This window comes from Macaca nemestrina, chromosome 19, assembly GCF_043159975.1.
Source record: "Macaca nemestrina isolate mMacNem1 chromosome 19, mMacNem.hap1, whole genome shotgun sequence".
Lineage (NCBI taxonomy): Eukaryota > Metazoa > Chordata > Mammalia > Primates > Cercopithecidae > Macaca > Macaca nemestrina.
In genome coordinates this window covers 21045579-21066923 of record NC_092143.1, presented here as the reverse complement: position 1 = coordinate 21066923, position 21345 = coordinate 21045579, and the positions used below count along the sequence as shown (strand labels likewise).

At 41.2% G+C, this 21345-nt stretch overlaps 1 protein-coding gene across 6 annotated transcripts in view; it reads right to left on the bottom strand.

Annotated features, from left to right (window-relative positions):
• The window catches only part of LOC105477048 (collagen and calcium binding EGF domains 1), a 288584-nt gene that overhangs the window by 63411 nt on the left and 203828 nt on the right, over window positions 1-21345 (bottom strand). For all 6 annotated transcript variants that reach the window (XR_011616858.1, XR_011616857.1, XM_011733362.3 and 3 more), the window contains one exon: window positions 4564-4616. Coding sequence is in view for 4 of the 6 variants with exons in the window: in XM_011733362.3 (XP_011731664.2) it covers window positions 4564-4616 (53 nt within the window). In the remaining 2 variants the exon portion in view is untranslated. The remainder of the gene's footprint in view (window positions 1-4563; window positions 4617-21345) is intronic.

The window sequence follows — 21345 nt, the reverse complement described above, 5'->3', positions numbered from 1 at the left end:
ATCAGCACCAGCCAGCCATCTGGTAGCCCCGCCTCCAAGGTCTGGGTCCCAGATCTACTAGTAACTTCCTCTAGGTTCTGAGAAATAGGGCTTGCTAGTCAGTACCTCTTCCTCAGAGTTTTGGGTCCTCCCAACTTCTAAGTTTTCACTGGGTCAATATCTTCTCTTTGTTTCCCTAGCCTAGAGGCGGTAGCTGCTTCCTGCAGTTGTTACCTCAGTGATACTTAGTTTTCCTTTTGCATTTTTGGTTCTCAATTAGTAGTTAGCAGTTCTTTATATTAATTGCTTTCTGTTAAATAAGTGGCGAAGGGTCTGTTTCTGGACAACTTCAATCTACATGTTCAGTTCTCTACAAATTGATCACTAATTCATCACCAGAGATCCCCTCAATTTTGCAAATCTCTTCTTATAGACATTTTTTCAAATTAATCTCAACTTGCTCTAATTAGGACTCTGTAGGTCTGCTGCATGGCAGCTACTACTCTTGGTCTTGAACTCCTCAGGTAATCCTCTTCTCTTAGCCTCCCAAAGTGCTGGGATTACCAGTACCGCACCCAGCCTGTAGCTGCATCCAGGAATGTGCATTCACCACGAACCTATGGATGCCCATCACCTCCCTCTCTCTTGTGTTGGATTCCTGTTTCCTGGATCCCACATGTATTAGTCTGTTCTCACACTGCTAATAAAGACATACCTGAGACTGGATAATTTACGAAGGAAAGAGGTTTAACTGACTCACAGATCCACGTGGCTGGAGAGGCCTTACAATCATGGAAGAAGGCAAATGAGCAAAGTCATGTCTTACATGGTGGCAGACAAGAGAGAGCTTGTGCATGGGAACTCTCATTTATAAAACCATCAGATCTTGTGAGACTTATTCACTACCATGAGAACCGTATGGGGGAAACTGCCCCCATGATTCAATTATCTCCACCTGGCCCTGCCCTTGACACGTGTGGATTATTACAATTCGATGTGAGATTTGGGTGGGGACACAGCCAAACCATATATCCACATCTTTCTCTCTTCCAGTTTACTCCCTCATTTTAGTGGAGAATATTCTCCATTGGCTTCCTGACTTAGAGCAGCAAATATGAGACAGCAACGCTTAAAAACTATAGCTTCCACTCATGAGTTAACATATTTCTTTAGACATTCTAGTTTCTTTTTGCCATCTGTTATGGTTAATGCTACAGGTCAACTTGGCTAGGCCATGGTACCCTGCTATTTAGTCTGGAGCAAGGTTCACCAGGAGGATATATATGCTCTGAATCAGTATCCAACATATGGTATGGTTTGTCCCATAACCAGGATTCACAGGTCCCAGAATCAAGGGTGGAAATGGGAGAGGCACCACTCACTGTTACCCGTACTGATCCACTAGCAAAATTTTTGCTTCCTGTTCCTGTAACTTTATGTTATATTGGCCCAGAGGGCTTAGTTTCAAAGGGAGGAATACTTCCAACAACAGAGGTAAAAATGATTCCATTGAACTGAAAATTAAGGTGCCACCTGGCCACTTTGGTCTCCTCATGCCTCTGCATCAGCAGGCAAAAAAGGGAGTTACTGTGCCAGCTGGGGTGACTGATCCTGGCTATCAAGGGGAAATTGTACTGTTATTCCACAACAGAGGGAAGAAAAATTTTCTGGAACACCAGAAACACCTTAGGTGGTCTCTTAGTAATTGTCACACCCTGTGATTAAAAAGTCAACAGAAGACAACAACTCAATTCAGGCAGGGCTAACGTCTCAGATCCTTCAGGAATGAAGGTGTGGATCACCTTACCAGGTAGAGAAAGAACCATGATCAGGCAAGGTGCTTGCTGAGAGCAAAGGGAATATGGGTTCGGTAGTAGAAGGTGGCAGGTTACATATATCAGCTATGACCATGTGACAAGTTACAGAAAAAAAGCACTGTAAATTGTAATGAGTATTTCGTATCTTTCCATGGATTATTTCCATGTTTGTGTTTGTGCGTGTGCATCTGCATGCCAATCTTTGTTTTCTTCCTTCTTTTATCCTCTTATCATATGTCATAAGATGTAGTGACTTTGTATCACAGTATTTAAATACTGTTAACTTTACATCACAGTACTTACATTAAAGCATATCAAGGAGATGCTGGAAAAGTTCAGTGCCACAGGACTTCATACCCTCTTCTGGGTAAAGGGTTAGTGTGTTTCATGCGGGATAGTTGTAGCATGTCAGATGAACATACAACTTTGTTATTGCCTCTATCTGGAGATTAGGTATGGTTTAAGGAGAGGCGTATGGGTACCAAGTTGACAAGGGGTAGATTTGCGATAATTTTATGTGTCATCTTGGCTAGGCCAAAGTATCCAAATATTAGGTCAAACGTTATTCTAGGTGTTTCTGTGAAGATATTTTTAGATGAGATTAACATTGAAATCAGTAGACTTTGAGTAAATCAGATGACCCTCCATAATGTGTGTGGGCCTCATCCAATCAGGTGAAGGTCTTAATAGAAAAAAACATGACCTCCCCTCCCACACCCCGCCAATCTAAGGGGGACTTCTGGCCAGCAGACTCCAACTGCAACTCCTCCCTGGATCTCTTGCCTGCCAGCCTACACTGAAGACTTTGGACTTGCATCTCCACAATCTCATGAGCCAATCCCTTTAAAAAAGTCTCAATCTCTCCCTCAGTCTCAGTCTCTCCCTCTCTCTCCATACATAGAAAATCAAAATCAAAATTGGTTCTATTTCTCTGGAGAACCTTAATATACAATATTTTCTGAAATCCTGCATTTGTACTTTGCATTCTCTGGGGATAGAAACAATTATGACTAAAGATATCTTTAGTAAAAGAAACAATCACTGACTTTTTCCCACAGATTAAAACAAATCTGCTATGAAAAGTGTTCTAGCAAAAATGACAAAACAACTTTCAGCATGTGTGACCACTTTTCCTGAAAATATTCAGTTCTGGGTTATGTTAATCATAGGCGCTGTAGTTCCTTTAGGATGAGGGAGACGAGTTTTAAGACCTAGATGTTTGAAACCACTAACACTGAAAGAAACTCTAAGTATGTGGTATCCACGCAATGTGTTTTTAATTAGGTTGGGCAAGGTCTTTAGATAAGATCTTGAACCGAAGGGCCTAAAACTTAATTTTCTTTGCAGTCTGCCAAACTGCAACATAAAGGACACAGCTGGTGACTGAGAAAAGCTGATATAGAAAGAAATGCAATTATTGTGACTTTTGTGGGTTTACCCATCATGCTATAACCAACAGAATCGACTGGCAGAGAGAAATTCAGCTTAGAGAAACCCAAGACCACATCAGCCATCACACGTGGAGCGGCTCCCAGCCAGCCTTCCTACGGCAGCTTCCTCAAAGGTCGCAGCTATGATTCAAGGAACCGTCTCATCCTTCCACTGAAAACAGCAATAAATGGGAGGGATTCATCTGCTTCTAAATGATCAAAAATGGTGCTCTATGAGACAATGCAACAGAATTAGCTTGGCTGGGCTCTCGATCTTCTACAGAGATCTGGCTTCTTGGAAAAAGGTGAAGAAAACTATTTCACATTCCCCACCCATCTCACCCCAGCCCTGAACAAGCTTAACCCCATGCCCTTCAAACAAAGTCTTTAGTGCTTTCTGTGTCAGGGCTCTGCCTGGAACCCACTGCAGTCCTCTACTTTCTACTTGTTTAAGTCCTGGGCAGTCTTCCTTGATAACATGGTCTCACTTCTCCCCTCATTTCCAAGACCCTCTTTGACTGCCCTGGGCCTCTGTGTATGTGTCCCCTCTGAACACTTCCTGCTTTGCACGTCTCTATTGCACACATTGCAGTTATTACTAACAATGACAATAGCAGCAAGAACAGCAGCCACCATTTATCAAGCATGTAATAAGAACCGGCCTGTGTTCCAAGTGCCTGACATGTGGCAAAATTCTTAAAACCATCATTTGACCCACATACTAATACTACCCTGTAAGAACCAAGGCTTAGAAAGTAACTTGAACTTGCCCAAGGTCACAGCTATTAGTAGGACATAGAAGCATGATTAAAATCCAGGTCTATCTGATTCTATCTGCTCCCCATCCTGGCTTCTCAACTTGAATGCGTGCAACTTGAGAGCTGGGTCCCTGCCTTACTTTGTATCTGTATCTGAGTGCTGGGTTGAACACTCAGGTCATGTTTGCTGATGGGCATGTAAAGGGACTTAAAGTTTAGCAGGTGAAAGGCAGGTAGAGAAAGCAGGTGGAGAGGTCAAGGGAGGAGGGCTAGTTCTAACTGTGTATAAAATGCTAATTGGGGGATTATAGCCCATGAATCATAAAACCTGAAATGCTATATAAGAATGACTCAATGTGTGCAAACACATCATGTAATGATCAGACACTGGACGTTACATATAACAAAATTGGCATCAGAAAAATTTAATGCCAAAAAAAATTTAATGCCAAAAAATATGCACAGATGGCACAGATAATCAGACACAGATAGCACCTATATTCCTTCAACATCTAAAGTTGATAGACTTTGAGTGATTAGTTGTGAATAAAGTGACACAATCTTTTTTATATTACATACCTTCTGGGATGCATTGTCCAAGAACAAATTTATATCCTTTGCAGCACTTTTTCCTAAGAGACAAATATTTAAAATATAATATTAGGTTAAAAATAAAATTCTTTTCAGTTATTGTTTTTTGAATGAAATAACCTGTGCCCAGGAAACATTGAGGCATAAAGCAAAGTAGGGGCAAAGTATTTTTAAGGCAATCTGGGATTAAAAGAAAAAATATCAATAATACATGACCACATTTTCTAATACCGGGATATTCTTTCTGCTACATAATATATGAAATCAACATTTTGAATCCTATGAAATTAAATAATTAACTCAGACTTCAAGATACTTATATTAAGCAATTAAAGGAGTATAGGACACAAATAGGAAAAGGACCTTTAAGGATGACCAGGCCTCTCATTCCACAGGCCAAAGAGATACAACTCGTTTATTATAACAATTAATGAATCATAATAACAATACTTGGCTAATTATAACATAATGATTGTTAATTGTAATATAACAATAATTAGGTAGTCAACTATTAAGGCAGAGACTGGAACCCAAACATTCTGATTCTCATTTGAGTGATTTTTTTTAAAAAACACTTGTACCATATAAGAGACCGAAAGGTACCTAAATGATCCGAATTTAAAATACAGCGAACAGGTCATTCCTAACATAAACATTCAATACTTACTCCACTTCAACCAAGCTAAGTTAACCAAGTTAACTACCTGCTAGAAGAAAAATATTTACACTCTCTGAATGAATACAGCAAGATGCAGACTCTCTACAACATAACATGTACAAATGTGACCCATTCTCAAAGAGAAGACAATCAATGCTGCAATCTCCAAGATAACCCATATGTTGGAATTATTAGACTTTAAAGTAGCTATTTAACTGTGTTCAACTACATAAAGGAAAATATACCTGCAATGAACAAAACAGAAAATGTAAACAGAGAAACTACTAAAAGAACAAAACAGAAATTATAGAACAAACAGATCTGAAATTTATAAACATGCTGCTGGATGTGCTTAACAGAAGAATGGAGAAATGATGCAGGAAAGAATTTGTGAATTTGAAAATAAATGAAATAAAATAAATAAATGAAATAAATAAGTGAATATTATCCAATCTGAAGGAAAGAGAAAAAAAGACTTAAAAAAGGGAACAGAGACTTGTGGGCTAATATCAGAGGTCTAAGGTCTGGTACTTGGAGTTCTAGAGGGACAGGAGACAGTAAATGGAGCAGAAAAATATATTTGAAAAAACAATGGCTGAAAACTTCCAAAATGTAGTGAAAGAAATACATTTTCAGATTAAAGAAGTTTAGCAAGCCCGAAACGGCTAACTACACACATACACAAAATGCCTACAGATGTCATAGTCACGTTGCTGAAACCTAAAGAGAAAATCCTGAAAGCAGAGAAAAATTACACATGATATACAGGGAAAGGATGATTTTAATAACCACGAACCTCTCATCAGAAAACCACAGTAACCAGAAGACAGTGATATGACATCCTTTGAGTGCTGAGAAAACAAACTTGTTCAACCCAGAATATGCAGTGAAAATACCCTTCAAGAATGAAGGTGAAATGAAGACATTTCAGATTATAAAAAACTAAAAATTCATTGCCAGCAGACCTGTGCTAAAGGGAGTTATTCAGGCTATCAGGAGATGACACTAGAGGGAAACGTACATCTTTAGGAAGGAATGAAGAACATTATAAACGTAAATATCTGAGTACATATAAAGAATTTTTAAGTTCTGGATACATGTGCAGCACATGCCGGTTACATAGGTACACATGTGCCATGGTGGTTTGCTACACTCATCAACCCATCACCTAGGTTTTGAGCCCCATGTGCATTAGGTATGTGTCCTAATGCTCTCCCTCCCCTTGCTCCCCATCCCTCCACAGGCCCGAGTGTATGATGTTCCCCTCCCTGTGTCCAAATGTTCTCATTGTTCAACTCCCACTTATGAGTGAGAACATGCGGTGTTTGGTTTTCTGTTCCTGTGTTCGTTTGCTGAGTGATGGTTTCCACCTTTATCTATGTCCCTGCAAAGGACATGAACTCATTTTTTTTGTATGGCTACATAGTATTCCATGGTGTATGCCAGTTAGAATGGCGATCATTAAAAGTCAGGAAACAACAGATGCTGGAGAGGATGTGGAGAAATAGGAACGCTTTTACACTGTTGGTAGGAGTGTAAATTAGTTCAACCACTGTGGAAGATAGTGTGGCAATTCCTCAGGGATCTAGAAATACTGTTTGACCCAGCAATCCCATTACTGGGTATACATCCTAAGGATTATAAATCATTCTACTATAAAGATACACGCACACATATGTTTATCGCAGCACTATTCACAATAGCAAAGACTTGCTCTTAATTTCTCAAAGCAAAAATAGTAACAGACATTGTCTTGCAAGGTTTGTAGTTGCATGTAGTTGCAATAAATATGACAACTGTAGGAAAAAATGGCAGATGGTTAAATGGACCTATATGGTTACAAAGTCCCTACATTTTATGTAAAATAGCAAAACATTGGCATTTCTGCTGGAGCTAATGTTTCCTTTGTCTCATTGTCTCCTGCTCCCATTACTTTCCCCTTTCCTTGCCTTCACCACTTCCATCATCATACACAAGAAGCTGAGAATTAACCACTGTATAGTGGATCTGCAAATCTCAAGAACATACCCCAAGATATTTTGACTATAAAGGTTAAATGACCATTTTGAAGAAGTATTTTTTGGTAACTATTAAAAACATAAGATTCAAGGTTATTCCTACTGCAACATCATTCTCGCTCATTTGTGTTTGGGCATGCTTTCTAGGAAGAGAAACTGAGTTAAACGCAGTCTACCACTGGGAACTGCATGTCACCTACAGCCTGTCATGTCACCTGTGTGAACACACCATTTGCAAATCAAGGTAGAGAAAGGAGCACAAACCACTGATTTGGGAAATCAGACATTATCTGTGTCTTAAAACAAGTTTCAGTTTTGTCGAATAATCAGAACTTTCACGTAGGTTAGATAAGGTCTTCTAAGAATTTTGACACACTTAATTTTTTTCCATCACATTTTAATAAAAATTTAAGATCATTATTTTCTACTCCTTCAAATTAGTATAATGTGATTATATTACAGGTTGAGTAACCCTCATCTGAAATACTTGGAACCAGAAGTGTTCGGATTTCAGATTATTCGGGAGTTTGGCATATTTGCAGAATACCAGCTGAGCATCCCCAGTCCAAAATTCTAAAATCTGAAATGTTCCAATGAGCATTTCTTTTGAAAATGTTTCAAAATTTTGGATTAGGGATGCTCAACCTGTATTGGTCAAATTAATTTGCTGCACTACAATTTGGTCTCCCAGGTAAATTACCATTCCTAGGAGAAACTTAAGTAATCTCTTCCTGAAACAAAATTTATAAAAATTTGATAAAATCCATAATTAGTTTTATGTGGCATTTATGAAAAGTTCTTTTTTTTTTTTTTTTTTTTTTTTTTTTGAGATGGAGTCTTGCTTTGTCGCCCAGGCTGGAGTGCAGTGGCCAGATCTCAGCTCACTGCAAGCTCCGCCTCCCGGGTTTACGCCATTCTCCTGCCTCAGCCTCCCTAGTAGCTGGGATACAGACGCCCGCCACCTCGCCCGGCTAGTTTTTTGTATTTTTTAGTAGAGACGGGGTTTCACCTTGGTAGCCAGGATGGTCTCAATCTCCTGACCTCGTGATCTGCCCGTCTCGGCCTCCCAAAGTGCTGGGATTACAGGCTTGAGCCACCGCGCCCGGCCCATATGATTGTTAAAAGTCAAATTTGGTAACAGAAATTCTGAAGCACTGAAGCATAACTGGGTACAGCAATGCCACTTCATTCTTCTCCCTGTAACATTTCTCGCATGCAATCCAGTGGTGGTAGATATCTTACTTCAAAAGCATATAAAGTATGCTTTCAATATAAAAACAGTGGTATTTGGGGATGCTATCAAAACAGACTTGAGTGATACAGCTAAGGTCCCCCTGCCTGAACTGGCATTCCCAGCATAGATTAATTCGACATTTTATGTTAGAAGGAAATCATCCATCCATCCAATTTACCAATATGAATGATGTGTGGCAGTGTCCAGAGTGCTCTTATTAGACATAATTTTCCAACTTGTCAAACTAAATTATAATTTTACTTACCAAGAGAAGCCCATGAAGATATAAATTTATGATGAGGTACCAAAAGTACAGGGTCTACCTTTCTTTTTTTTTTTTTTGAGACGGAGTCTCGCTGTCACCCAGGCTGGAGTGCAGTGGCCGGATCTCAGCTCACTGCAAGCTCCGCCTCCCGGGTTCCCGCCACTCTCCTGCCTCAGCCTCCCGAGTAGCTGGGACTACAGGCGCCCGCCACCACGCCCGGCTAGTTTTTTGTATTTTTTAGTAGAGACAGGGTTTCACCGGGTTAGCCAGGATGGTCTCGATCTCCTGACCTCGTGATCTGCCTGTCTCGGCCTCCCAAAGTGCTGGGATTACAGGCTTGAGCCACCGCGCCCGGCCAGGTCTACCTTTCTATTCCATGAAACTTAAACTCTGTCTAGTTTTCCATAGTTTAAAAGAGTCCAAGCTCCTAGCAACCGGAAGGAAAACTGGCTTGAGTATTCATTAAAATTTCACGGTTATTACTTACTCCATTACTTGAGGCTGTCCTACAGAAAACTATAAGAGGAAGGAAAGTACTGGATGATTTGAAACTCCAGTGATTCAGGAGAAAGCTGGATACAAGGGGGAAAAACCCACGTGTTTTTGATAATCAAATCGAACATCACAGTTAAACATATGGTTTTATTTGTCTGTTTCTATTTTAATGCTGCATTTAAGATATAACCTCTGAGCTGTTTGATGGCATTTTAAAGTTCATGCAAATCAATATGATCCTTTACAATCTCTCTTTCCACATCCAAGATATTAAAGTTGGGCACTGTGACCTTTATGAGCATTTCAAGGGTTTAGCACTGTTCATGCAGCGGAGTGAGAAGAAACCTGTCATTTGCTTTTTCATGAAATCAAATAATGAAGTGATTTGATATGCTTTCAAAAGGCTATGGAACTCCATCACGAGAAGATCTGAGTTTCAGGATGGGCATGCATCATTTAAATACCTGCTTAGCTAAGAATTAATTTCCCCTCTGGGTTTTTTCATTGCATAACTGACCTCAGCTCTCTGCTCAAGGCAAGGAGTTGTGAGACTGCAGTGCATCCTTCTGTCTTCCCTAGAGTTCCTGAGAATACATTATTCTGCATGTTAAACACCCATCAATCATAAATCACCATTTAAAATAAATAATGAAATATTCTGAAGCATTAAAAAAATAAACACTGGTTGCACATGTTATACCGTTTCAAAGATTACTTACAACATTATTTATATACAACAAAGTTGAGACGGCCAAAGCGAAATCTTGTTATGAAAGTATGGGCACTTGTTAGATCTAACTACAAACACTGCTGTATGGTTTTTATCTTTAGAAAAACAAACGAAGATGGGGAAAGCTCGTGTGATTCTGGGGAGACAATCATTCTTAATACACTTCACGTGTGGTAGCTTGGTTTTCCAAATACAAATACTTTTCTCACTTCTTGGCAAGGGGAAGTGATTAGATGGTTGTTACAAAGAAAGGGTTTTCATTATTATACCTTGTAATCAAGAAAGTCTGTAGAGTTTTCCCCTGGGTGCCCCTGAGTATAAACACATGTAAAAAAAATAATAATAAAAGTCATGCAGGCAGAAATACACCCCTCCAGCAAGGTGTGTGTGTGAGTTTTTGGAAGGAAAAACTACACCAGAAAAATGAAGATAACAGAGATTGCATCATCAGACTGTCTGCTGGTCATTATGTTAGAGACTAGAAAAGAATTTTAAAAATAACTTCCTATAGTATTAGAAGACTAAAAGTGACCATGAAAGGTCAAGTGAATTGGCCGACAAATATCTGCACCCTTGCTGCAATGCAAGGGTAAATTGTTCTATGATTTATTTGGGATTTTCCTTGCATGGCTGCTTATTCATGCACCAGATAAATCAGATTTTTATTTATTTATTTATTTTTTGAGATAGAGTCTCACTCTGTTGCACAGGCTGGAGGGCAGTGGCATGATCTCGGCTCACTGCAACCTTTGCCTCCCAGGTTCAAGCGATTCTCCTGCCTCAGCATCCTGATTAGCTGGGATGACAGGCACCCGCCACCACATTCGGCTTATTTTTGTGTTTTTGGTAGAGACAAGGTTTCACCATGTTGGCCATGCTGGTCTCGAACTCCTGACCTCAGGTGATCTGCCTGCCTGGGCCTCCCAAAGTGCTAGGATTACAGGCATCAGTCACCATGCCTGGCCTGATTTTTTCTTTCTAATGAGAGAGGAAACTGCGTTTTTGAGAGTATTTGAGAGTCCTTGGTGTTAAGGTAATATGTAATGAATGGAGCATTGGCTTTGGGGTCAACAAATGTGGGCTACAATTTTGGCTCTGGCATTTACAGAGCTAGGGATGTGACCTTGGGCTTGCTCCTTAATCTTGCTGAGCTTCAGATTCCTCATGGACACAACATGAATAAATAGTATCTGCCTTATGCGATTGTTGATGGGATTACAGATAATGTAAGAAAGGTGCCTAGCACAGGGCCTGGCTTGCAGTCAGAAGAGTGGTCTAGCTGCAGTTTTATGAATACAGCAAGCAAATGGCAAAAGCAACTCTTCCCAGTTGCTTTCATCTTATGACTTATCTCTTTTCTTCCACCTCTTATTCAATGGCAGACAAATCTTTTCTTCTGAAAACAAAATAGGGGAAGAAATAGGGAGGAAGAAAAGTAAGGGGAGAAACTTTTGATTTCAAGAGGCTGGAAAAGAAATGTCACATTGCTTTCTTCTTTTACAAGTTAGCCCCAAATAATGAAAACCAGAAATAAAAATGCAAGCCACATAGCATATGGATTTAGGAGACTTCTCTAACCCTGAAACACGATGTATGAACATGGCAAAAGGATTGCGCGGGGTGGAATAACTTCAAACCTGGGAGGCTCCAGGGGTAGCTACCGTGGAGAAGCCAGCCAGCCCTCCCTGCGGAACCTCAGCAAGGCTTAGCAACCAGAAGCACCAGCTGTTAAGGAAAGTGGAGACCAGGGTGCAGCAAGATGATCTCCAAGCCTGGTGAGAAGGAAGACTTCCATCTTTCTCCCCAACCCCAAAGCAAGCAGCCCCTATCCTTTTCCTACTGCAACAAGAAGCAAGAGGTATATTCTTTTGGAAAACTATACCCAAATAAAACAAGGAAACCTCAAACCTACCTATTTATTCATTTACGTGTAAGCTTGTTTTTACCAAATCTCAGTGACAATATTAAGCGAATCATAAAAAGCATATCCAAGAAACTCCAGACTCTGGGCTACCAAGCCAGAGAGCTGAGCAGAACCTGTCCTCGAGTAGGTAATCCTGGTCAGGCACACAGAAGTCCCAAATGCTTTTAAAGAACCTCTTCAATTTAATATTTCATTCCAAAGCAACGAGCTCCTTCTGATGAAGGCTTCTAAAGGCACACTAGATGGTGGCTTCCTCACACTGTCAACTACTCAGGCCTAAATGGAGACTTCCGAGACACAAAGACTGAAGAACCCAATTTGCATAACTTTCATCATTCCAGCCACACTGTGGCATGCCTAAGAAGGGAGTCTGGAAGAGAGTTTTTGCCAGGAAGTGGCAACATGATCCCCTGGGGCTAATTTTAAAAGGCTGAGGGTTTAAAAGTGGTCCTGATTTTTTTTGTAAAGTTTTTTAGTATGAGGAATCTTTCGTTTCAATGTTCTTCCCTTGCTGAAATCTTTATTGAGCTTTGCATGACTTTGTGTGAACTACTAGAATTCCTTTTACACTACATCCCCTGAGAATAGAGCTGAATAAAATCACTGGTCTCACATCTGAGCATGCTTGGTTCCAGCCTTTTAGCCAGAAAGACTGCTCCTCCCAGGCAAATGTAAGAGCATCATGGTCACTACAGCAATCACTAAGAGAAAACTAAAAACAAAATCTTCCTCCACCCACCACCACCAAAACCTGCCTATTTGTTCATCTACATTGTAAGCTTGTTATTACCAAATCTCAGTGGCAGTATTAAGAGAATCACAAAAAGCTTGTTAAGCATAACTTGCTAACATGTACAGTTACTGATGGTCAAGATCAAATGAGAAAAACAGTATAATGGTACCTGAAAAAAATTAAAGATAGAATTACCACATGATCCCGTAACTCCACTAATGGATATATAGTCAAGAGAATTGAAAGCAGGGACTCAAACAGATATTTGTACACCACTGGTCATAGCAGCATTATTCACAGTAGCCAAAAGGTAGACACATCCCAATGACCATCAATGGATGAACGGATAAAAAGGTGGTGCATACATACAATGGAATATAGTTCAGCCTTAAAAAGGAAATTCTGATGCATGCTATAACATGGATGAACCTTGAAGACATCATGCTAAGCAAAATAGGCCTAACACAAAAGGAGAAATATGGCATGATTTCACTTATATGAGGTACCTAGAGTATCCAAATTCAAAGAGACTGGAAAAATGGAAGGGTGGTTGCCAGGGACTGTAAAGACGGAGTTAGTAGGAAGTTACTGGGTAATGGATACCGAGTTTCCGTTTGGGAAGATGAAAAATTCTGGAGACGGATGGGGGTGATGGATGCAGAACAATGTGAACGTATTTAATGCCCCTGAATTTTACGGTTAAAAGTGGTTAAAATGGTAAAATTTACATGTTATTTTTGCCACACACACGTACACGCAACAATCAAGTGAAGAAGTAATACAGTTGAAGTCATTCCTCTAATCATTAAAACCCTGGTCATGGTATCATCTGGGCTTTCGCTGCTCAAATTACAGAAAAGTAAAAAGCGTATGTGGGAGGGTTATTAAACGGGGCTAAGGTAACAACCAGAAGGTACTCATTCCAACAGGGCGCAAGTGATGATTTTTTCATAAATTAATCAAATACTTCCTCAAAAAACAGAAGACCTGGAAGTCTGGGCCCTGGGCCTTGGGAATGTACTTCCCAGGTGTGAATCTGGGCTCTGCTGCTTTCCAGCTTCAGTCCTTAGATAACTGACTTTAAGTTCTTCTAACTCAACTTCCTCATCTGTCAACTGGGATAGTAACACTATTCACCCTACAAGTTGGGGTGAGGGTTACAGGAGTTTAAAGGCATCTAGAGCTTGGTAAGCGCTGGCATGCATGAAGCCTAACAGCAAATGTAAAAAGACATCTGCTGTTTTTCCTGCTGCGTCTCCCACACTGAGCCCATCTGAAGGACACTGAGCGCTGCAAGCAGGGACATCAGGATGCGAGGAACCCCTGCTACAGTCTAACTCCCACAGGCCTGGCTTGAAGTGAAAAGTTGCCAGTCCTCAGTGACAGCAAAACAGGGACCAGGGTCTCAACCATATGTGTTTCCATGTTCACTCCTGTTCAAAGACATAATAATTTTACTGGCTAGAAAGAGAAGTGAAACCTCTTAGGCTGCTAAAGCATTTGACTTCCTATGATCAATGTGATATCCATCTCAATGATTAAAGACAAATGATTGGTTCTCTGTTTACTGAAAGCAGGCCCAGAACTTATAGATGTCAACAGCAGCGCACACTACAAGGCTGAGAACATGTGTGCTGGTTCTGACAGTCCTCTCTATCTCCCTGGCATATCAGTGTGCTTCAGACCCACGGGTCAATGTCCTCAGCAGACACAGACACTTGGATGGCCAGAGTTTCAAGGTGCTTTGGAGAAAAGAACCCTGGAATGATTAACTTTCTTTTTTTTCTTTTTTCCTTTTTTTTTTGAGATGGATTCTCGCTCTGTCACCCATGCTGGAGTGCAGTGGTGCAACTGCAGCTCACTGCAACCTCTGCCTCCTGGGTTCCAGCGATTCTCCTGCCTCAGCCTCCCAAGTAGCTGGGATTACAGGCATGTGCCACCATACCCAACTAATTTTGTATTTTTAGTAAAGACGGGGTTTTGCCATATTGGCTAGGCTGGTCTCGAACTCCTGACATCAAGTGATCTCTACACCTCAGTTTCCCAAAGGGCTGGGATTACAGACATGAGCCACTGCGCCCGGCCCTGATTAACTTTCTCTTGGCAACCAAGTCTTTGAACCCAGTCTTCCATCTTTATCTCCCTAAATGAGTTTTCTACCTTGTCTACCCTCATTATCTTGCTTGCTGGCTGCCTTTTCCTTAGTTCAAATGAGAAGCAGATCATCACCGAAATATAAGGAAAAAATGTAACAAATTTAAAAAGGTAGGCTTGATATTACCTTTGCAAAAAATAAAATGCGATTATATTGTATATGTATATACTTATATACACATAAGTAGTGAGATTTTTTTTTTTGAGATGGAGTTTCCTTTTGTCACCCAGGCTGGAGTGCAGTGGCGTGATCTTGGCTCACTGCAACCTCTACCTCCTGGGTTCAAGCGATTCTCCTGCCCCATCCTCCCAAGCAGCTGGGACTACAAGCGCCCGCCACCACGCCCAGCTAATTTTTTGTATTTTTAGTAGAGACGGGGTTTTGCCATGTTGGGCAGGCTGGTCTCAAACTGCTGACCTCAGGTGATCTACCTGCCTGGGCCTCCCAAAGTGCTGGGATTACAAGCGAGAGCTACCGCACCCAGCTGAGATACTTATTTTTACATAACAAAATAAAGGCTAGTTTGGAGATTCACCAAGGTATTCACAAGAGGTTCTGTTTATGCAGGTGCGATAAAAGATATTCCCCATTTTTTCTGCATATTTTCTGAATTTTCTATAACAAGCATGAATTGATTTTGTAAGAAAAAATAAAGGAACTAATAAAGTAATCATTATTTTTCAAAGTCTTTTGGTATATTTCAAATGCCAGGCTTGGCAATGGCTTCAGAAACTTCTGGTTTTGAAACTGGGTAAGGAATGATGTTCATGAATGCATGTTTGGCACGACTATATACAGGCATGTCTGCGCCAATCATGATTCACTTCGCCAACCCAAAACAGCAACATTTTAAACAAAGTCATTGTTGTGACCAGCTACGTTTCAACCGAACGGCTTTTGACCAAGTCACCTGGAGCCAACATATGGTAATCAGTAAGAAACTGCTTTAGGAAACCATAGTATCATTTAGTAGGATATTCATTATTCTTACTTTTTTCACCTAAAATACCTGGCTTACTAGAGGTTTACTTTACATAAGATTTTAATGGAACAACTTTCTCCTTTGTAAGACATGTTTAAACCAACAAATCTCTGCTCTCATTTATTTCCATGGTGACTAATTTTTGGAAGCACTGATGGTTGTGAATCTTACTCTGAGGGTCATTGTCTGGAGACAGCACATGAGAGACTATTCCTTGGCAGCAATGTGGTTCACTGCCAACAGTAACAATTGTGGGATCCAACACCCAAAGACCTGGGCATTTATTTATTTTGACTTTATCCTTAGCTCTCTGAGCATTTTAGGAATACCTGAATAACTATTAGTAATGCTACAATGGCATTTATCAAGCAAATCATATCTTCAAGCATTGCATTATATACGATAAACTGAGCAATATAACAAAAATTGTCCACCATGGTTGCCAAGCATCCTGGAAAGTTTCTGAACTGCCCCCTTGCCACCTCGCTCTCTCACACTGTAAATTTTCTCTGCAAGTCTGCCATTGCTCCTCCACCTTTTTCCCTTCCTCGAAGGGTGGATCCATTCATAGGATTTATACCCTCACCTTTCTGTTCATGGCTCTCTCCTAAGCTGCAAATGCGGGCATTTTAGTTGCCTTCATTTTTCTTGCCTATATTTTCTAAGTTTTTAAAATAATTATTACATTATTACTTTTGGAATGAGAAAATATTATATTTTGAAACTAATAGAAAAAAAATGGCCAGGCGTGGTGGCTCATGCTGGGAATCCCAGCATTTTGGGAGGCCAAGGTGGGCCGACTGCATGAGCTCAGGAGCTCAAGACCTGCCCGGGCAACATGGTGAAATCCCATCTCTACCAAAAATACAAAAATTAGCTGGGTGTGGTGGCGCGTGCCTGTAGTCCCAGCTACTCGGGAGGCTGAGGCAGGAGAATCACTTGAGCCCAGGAGGCAGAGGTTGCAGCTGAGCTGACATTGCACCACTGGACTCCAACCTGAGCAGCAGTGCAAGACTCTGTCGCAAAAAAAAAAGTCTCATGGTCTATTCCCCTGCTAAGGTGGAACAGAAAAGCATTCTGGTGGGCACTTTGGGAGGCCAAGGTGGGTGGATTGCCTGAGCTCAGGAGTTCAAGACCAGCCTGGGCAACACGGTGAAAGCCTGTCTCTACAAAATTACAAAAAATTAGCTGGGTATGGTGGCAAGCACCTGTAATCTCAGCTACTCAGGAGGCTGAGGCAGTAGAATCATTAGAACCTGGAAGGTGGAGGTTGCAGTGAGCCAAGACTGTGCCACTGCACTCCAGCCTGGGCAACAGAGCGAGACTGTGTCTCAAAAAAACAAAAAGAAAAAAAAAAGAAAAGAAAAAAGAAAAGCATTCTTGGTGTAGCCAGAGGTCTATAGCAAGTAATCCATATGCATATTTTAAAATATTGCCTTCTATTTTTTTCCCCTCTGGTAGAAGCCCCAAATTACCTACAACAGCTGCGTTTTCAGGTCACTAGTGTGACAGCCATTTTCCCATATCTGCTATTCCCTTTTTTCTATGGTAACCGAAATCCAAATTACACCTGGGCACATAACCACCCAGAATTAAGGTAACATTTCCCAGCCTCTCATCCCACCAGGTATGGTCTTACGGATTAGACTGACCAACAGGATGTGAGTGACAGACGGTCTGCAACTTCCAGGCAGTGCCCTTAAATAGAAGGGACACATGCCCTCCCCTCCTTCCCCTTCTCCTTCCCATGAGTGGGAATGTGATTGTGGAGGCGATGAGCCGTCCTGGACAATGTAAGGTTAATGCCCTAGTGACGTGATCAATACACAAGGAACCTGTGTACATGACACCACTTGGTTGTGCATAAGAGAAAAATATTTCCATCTTATTTAAGCTATTCTTTTTGGTTTCAATTACAGAAGCCCAACACACATCCAAAGCCAAAATGACAAAAGGAAATGGACCCATGGAAGAAAGGCCACTGAAATTCAGAGTCCGTGCACCTAAAGAGGCCCAGACAAGATGTGGCCTTTATTTTGCCCCAGGAACAACTGTGCATGGAGCCCTTGAGCCTTACAGAATGCTGACTCTTGAAGTGTAAATGTCGAGAACCTTCCTTGTAAATTATCCATTGTGAAAGGAGTCTCTGCTTTCACAGGGCTCTGATCCTTCCTCCCAGCACACTGTAGGCAGTTGCACTGGCACTGGGCCCCTTTCTGCTGCAGTTCACTGTGTAAATGTGGCGTTTCCACGGAGAGAGATCAGTACAGGAATCTGTAAATACAATGTGCTGATTTCAAGTTTTGTCCACAGGTGACTCACTTGGGAATTTAATGGGACAGTCTTAAAGGAAGGAGTTTCACTTGTAATGACTTTGAGAAGACACAGAGGAAACTGATCTGAGATAGTCTTTCTTAGGTTAGTTAATCATGATGTGACAGATCCCATTCCTCACATGCATAAAATCCTCAAGGACAATGAAATACAATGGACATTAATTCAGGCTTACGTCACCGGAAGGAGAAATTCATATAACACCAAAAGTAGGATTTCTACTTTAAATCATTTACAGATGAGAGGAGGAACCTTCTATTTGTTTTAAATTCTGAACTTCACAGTGGCCTAATATCACAGTAAAAATTTCTATTCTGATCAGTTAAAAACTGGAAATACTGAGTTTGACTTAAACGAGAACTTACTGTATACCAAGATAAGCATTTTCCAACTTTTTTTTTTTAAACAGGTGAGAAGCTGGAGCACAGAGCACTTCAGTTGTTAAAATTAGTAGCTAAGTCAGGACATGAGCCCAGGCTGCTGGACTCCAGAGCCCACCTCTTCCCTGAAGCGCGTGTTGCACAGGAGACATAGATTAGTAAGATTTACATTTGGTAAACAAGCAATGTGGGAAAAACAGATATGCTTAGTGGTATGGTTTGACTGTGTCCCCACCCAAATCTCATCTCGAATTGTGTCTCCCACAATTCCCACGTCATAGGAGGAACCCAGTAAGAGGTAACTGAATCACGCGGGTAGGTCTTTCCCATGCTGTTCTTGTAATAGTGAATAAATCCCACGAGATCTGATAATTTTTAAAAAAACAGGATTTTTCCCTGTACAAGCTCTTTCTCTTTGCCTGCCGCCATCCATGTAAAACGTGACTTGTTCCTCCTTGCCTTCCACCATGATTGTGACGCCTCCCTAGTCATATGGAACTGTAAGTCCATCAAACCTCTTTCTCCCCAGTCTCAGGAAGTAGCATGAAAATGGACTAACACACCTGGCTAGGGATACACAAGACAGAGCAATACAAGCTTCATAACAGAAGTGTAATGTATCCTCTCAGTACAGAGGATAAACTCAATTTCAGGAGCCAGGGAAATACTTAGCTTGGAGTTGCCTCTGCCCCAGAAACATATACATAAGGGGCACCCATCCTCATTCACTACCAGCCCTGCCCCTCCAGCGTGGCCCAAATCCATTTTCTCTGTTGTGCAAGCTCAGCTTTCCTCTGGGCAATAATTTTCTCCATCCTTGGTTCAGATGATCCTTAGACAACCTTAGGATATCTCTCCCCAACCTGAACCTAATTTAATCTGTAGGGCGTAACAGTTTGGAAATAAAAGACTACAGATAGAGTGGTTAAAAAGGCTACTAAAATATTTCAGCCTAGAGATAAGAGCATCTAAAATGGAGTGGAGAGTTGAAAAGTGAGGACAGATTTTTTTTTTTTTAAATGTTGGGGTCAAAATCTGTAAGATTTCCTAACACACTGAATATAGAGAATAAGAAAATCAGGGAAGTCCAAGACTAGAGATTTATTCTTGTAGAGCTGCCTGGGGGATGAGGTTGCCATGAATGAAAACAAGTTAAATCAGACTACAAGTTAAATCAGAAGAGAGATAATTACAGAATATTTTTACAGCACAGATTTGGGGATGACTAGAAGGTATTACATTCAGTTTGAACATGCTGCTTAATATGTTTTAGGCTATAGGCAGCTCAAGGCCAAGGCAGGGCATGGAGCTCTAGTGACGACCTATAGCATGGCAGATGAAGCCAACAGTGGATAAATACACCCAGGGAGGGGCCGGGTGCTGTGGCTCACACCTGTAATCCTAGCACTTTGGGAGGCTGAGGCAGGCAGATCACTTGAGGCCAGGAGTTTGAGACCAGCCTGGCCAATATGGTGAAACTCCATCTCTACTAAAAATACAAAAATTAGCCAGGCATGTTGTCCCAGTTACTTGTGGGGCTGAGGCAGGATAATCGCTTGAACCTGGAAGGCGAAGGTTGCAGTGAGCCCGAGATCACACCACTGCACTCCAGCCTGGGCAACAGAGCAAGATCTGTCTTAAAAAAAAAGAAAAAAAAAAAGCACGCACCCAGGGAGGGCATGGGCCAAGGACATGGCTGGGGAGATGTCCGCCTGGCCTAACTGGGCACAGTAAAGAAACCAGAGAGTTAAAAAGGGAAGAGCTAGTGAGGGAAGTGATGTCAAGGATGCCAACAAACTGCTGTCTGAGCCTGAACAAATCACTTTCCTATTTGGGCCTCTGTTTCCTGCTCTTGGGGGGAAAAATGGCCCTGGACTTGACTGTTAAGGTCTCCCCTTGCTCAAGAATTCTCTGGCTCCGAATAATTATCCAAACCAATTATCCAAATTACATAAACTATGATTAATCATGTTAATCATGGTTATGTAATTCTTATGTAAAAGTGTGAAATGTTCCATGAATGGCTACTTTTTTTTTTAGAGAAAAAGAAGTATAGGTCAAAAAAAGTACACGCACCATCCTCAGGGTAAAAAAGAAACATGAGCTAGAAGGAATCACTTTAAGAAACTTGTCTTGGTCATTCCACACATTGGTATATGTGAGTGGCTATGACTTGAAAGCATTTTTGCAAACATGTGGGAGAGGAAGATGACCCTCTGGTGTGCCTTTAGATGTGGCGCGCACAGTAAGTTCTCTATGACAGCCCAAGACGTACAAGGGGCACTGTGGCTGCCCTGGCTCTTCAGGCACCTGCCGCTCTCGGGTGGTAATGACCTCTGGACAAATCTACACAAGTGGTGGTTCTCAAGGAGTAGATCACACGCTGGTCAACACATGGCTAAACTGAACCAGCATTTCCAAGGCTGAAGAAGAGATGTTGCTGCTGTAGGGCGTACTCTTTTAAAACAACTTAGGCTCCTTGATAGGTGAAGCATTGTTCAATTAGAAGAGAGAAACTGCCCCATCTCTCTATTGAGTCCTAAGGAGTTTGCAATTTATCATATTTTTTTTCCTTTTTGCAAATTTTAAGAGATAGTGCCTTGGAGTCTTAAGTCTGATCCCTGACAACAATTACAGCTTCAGTTTCTGTGATAAGGGTGGCTCTGCAGAGAATATCTTATGGGTTACAGGAGAATATACAGATGTCTACCATTGTACATCCACACTCTGTCTCCTCTAATTGACCATGAACCCCTAGAGGGCAGGGGTTGAGTCTCGGCTATCTTGAGCACTTAGCCCAATGTCTGAAAAATCACAGATGCTCAATATATTTTTCCTGAAGTTGGCTAGGATTCTCTCCTT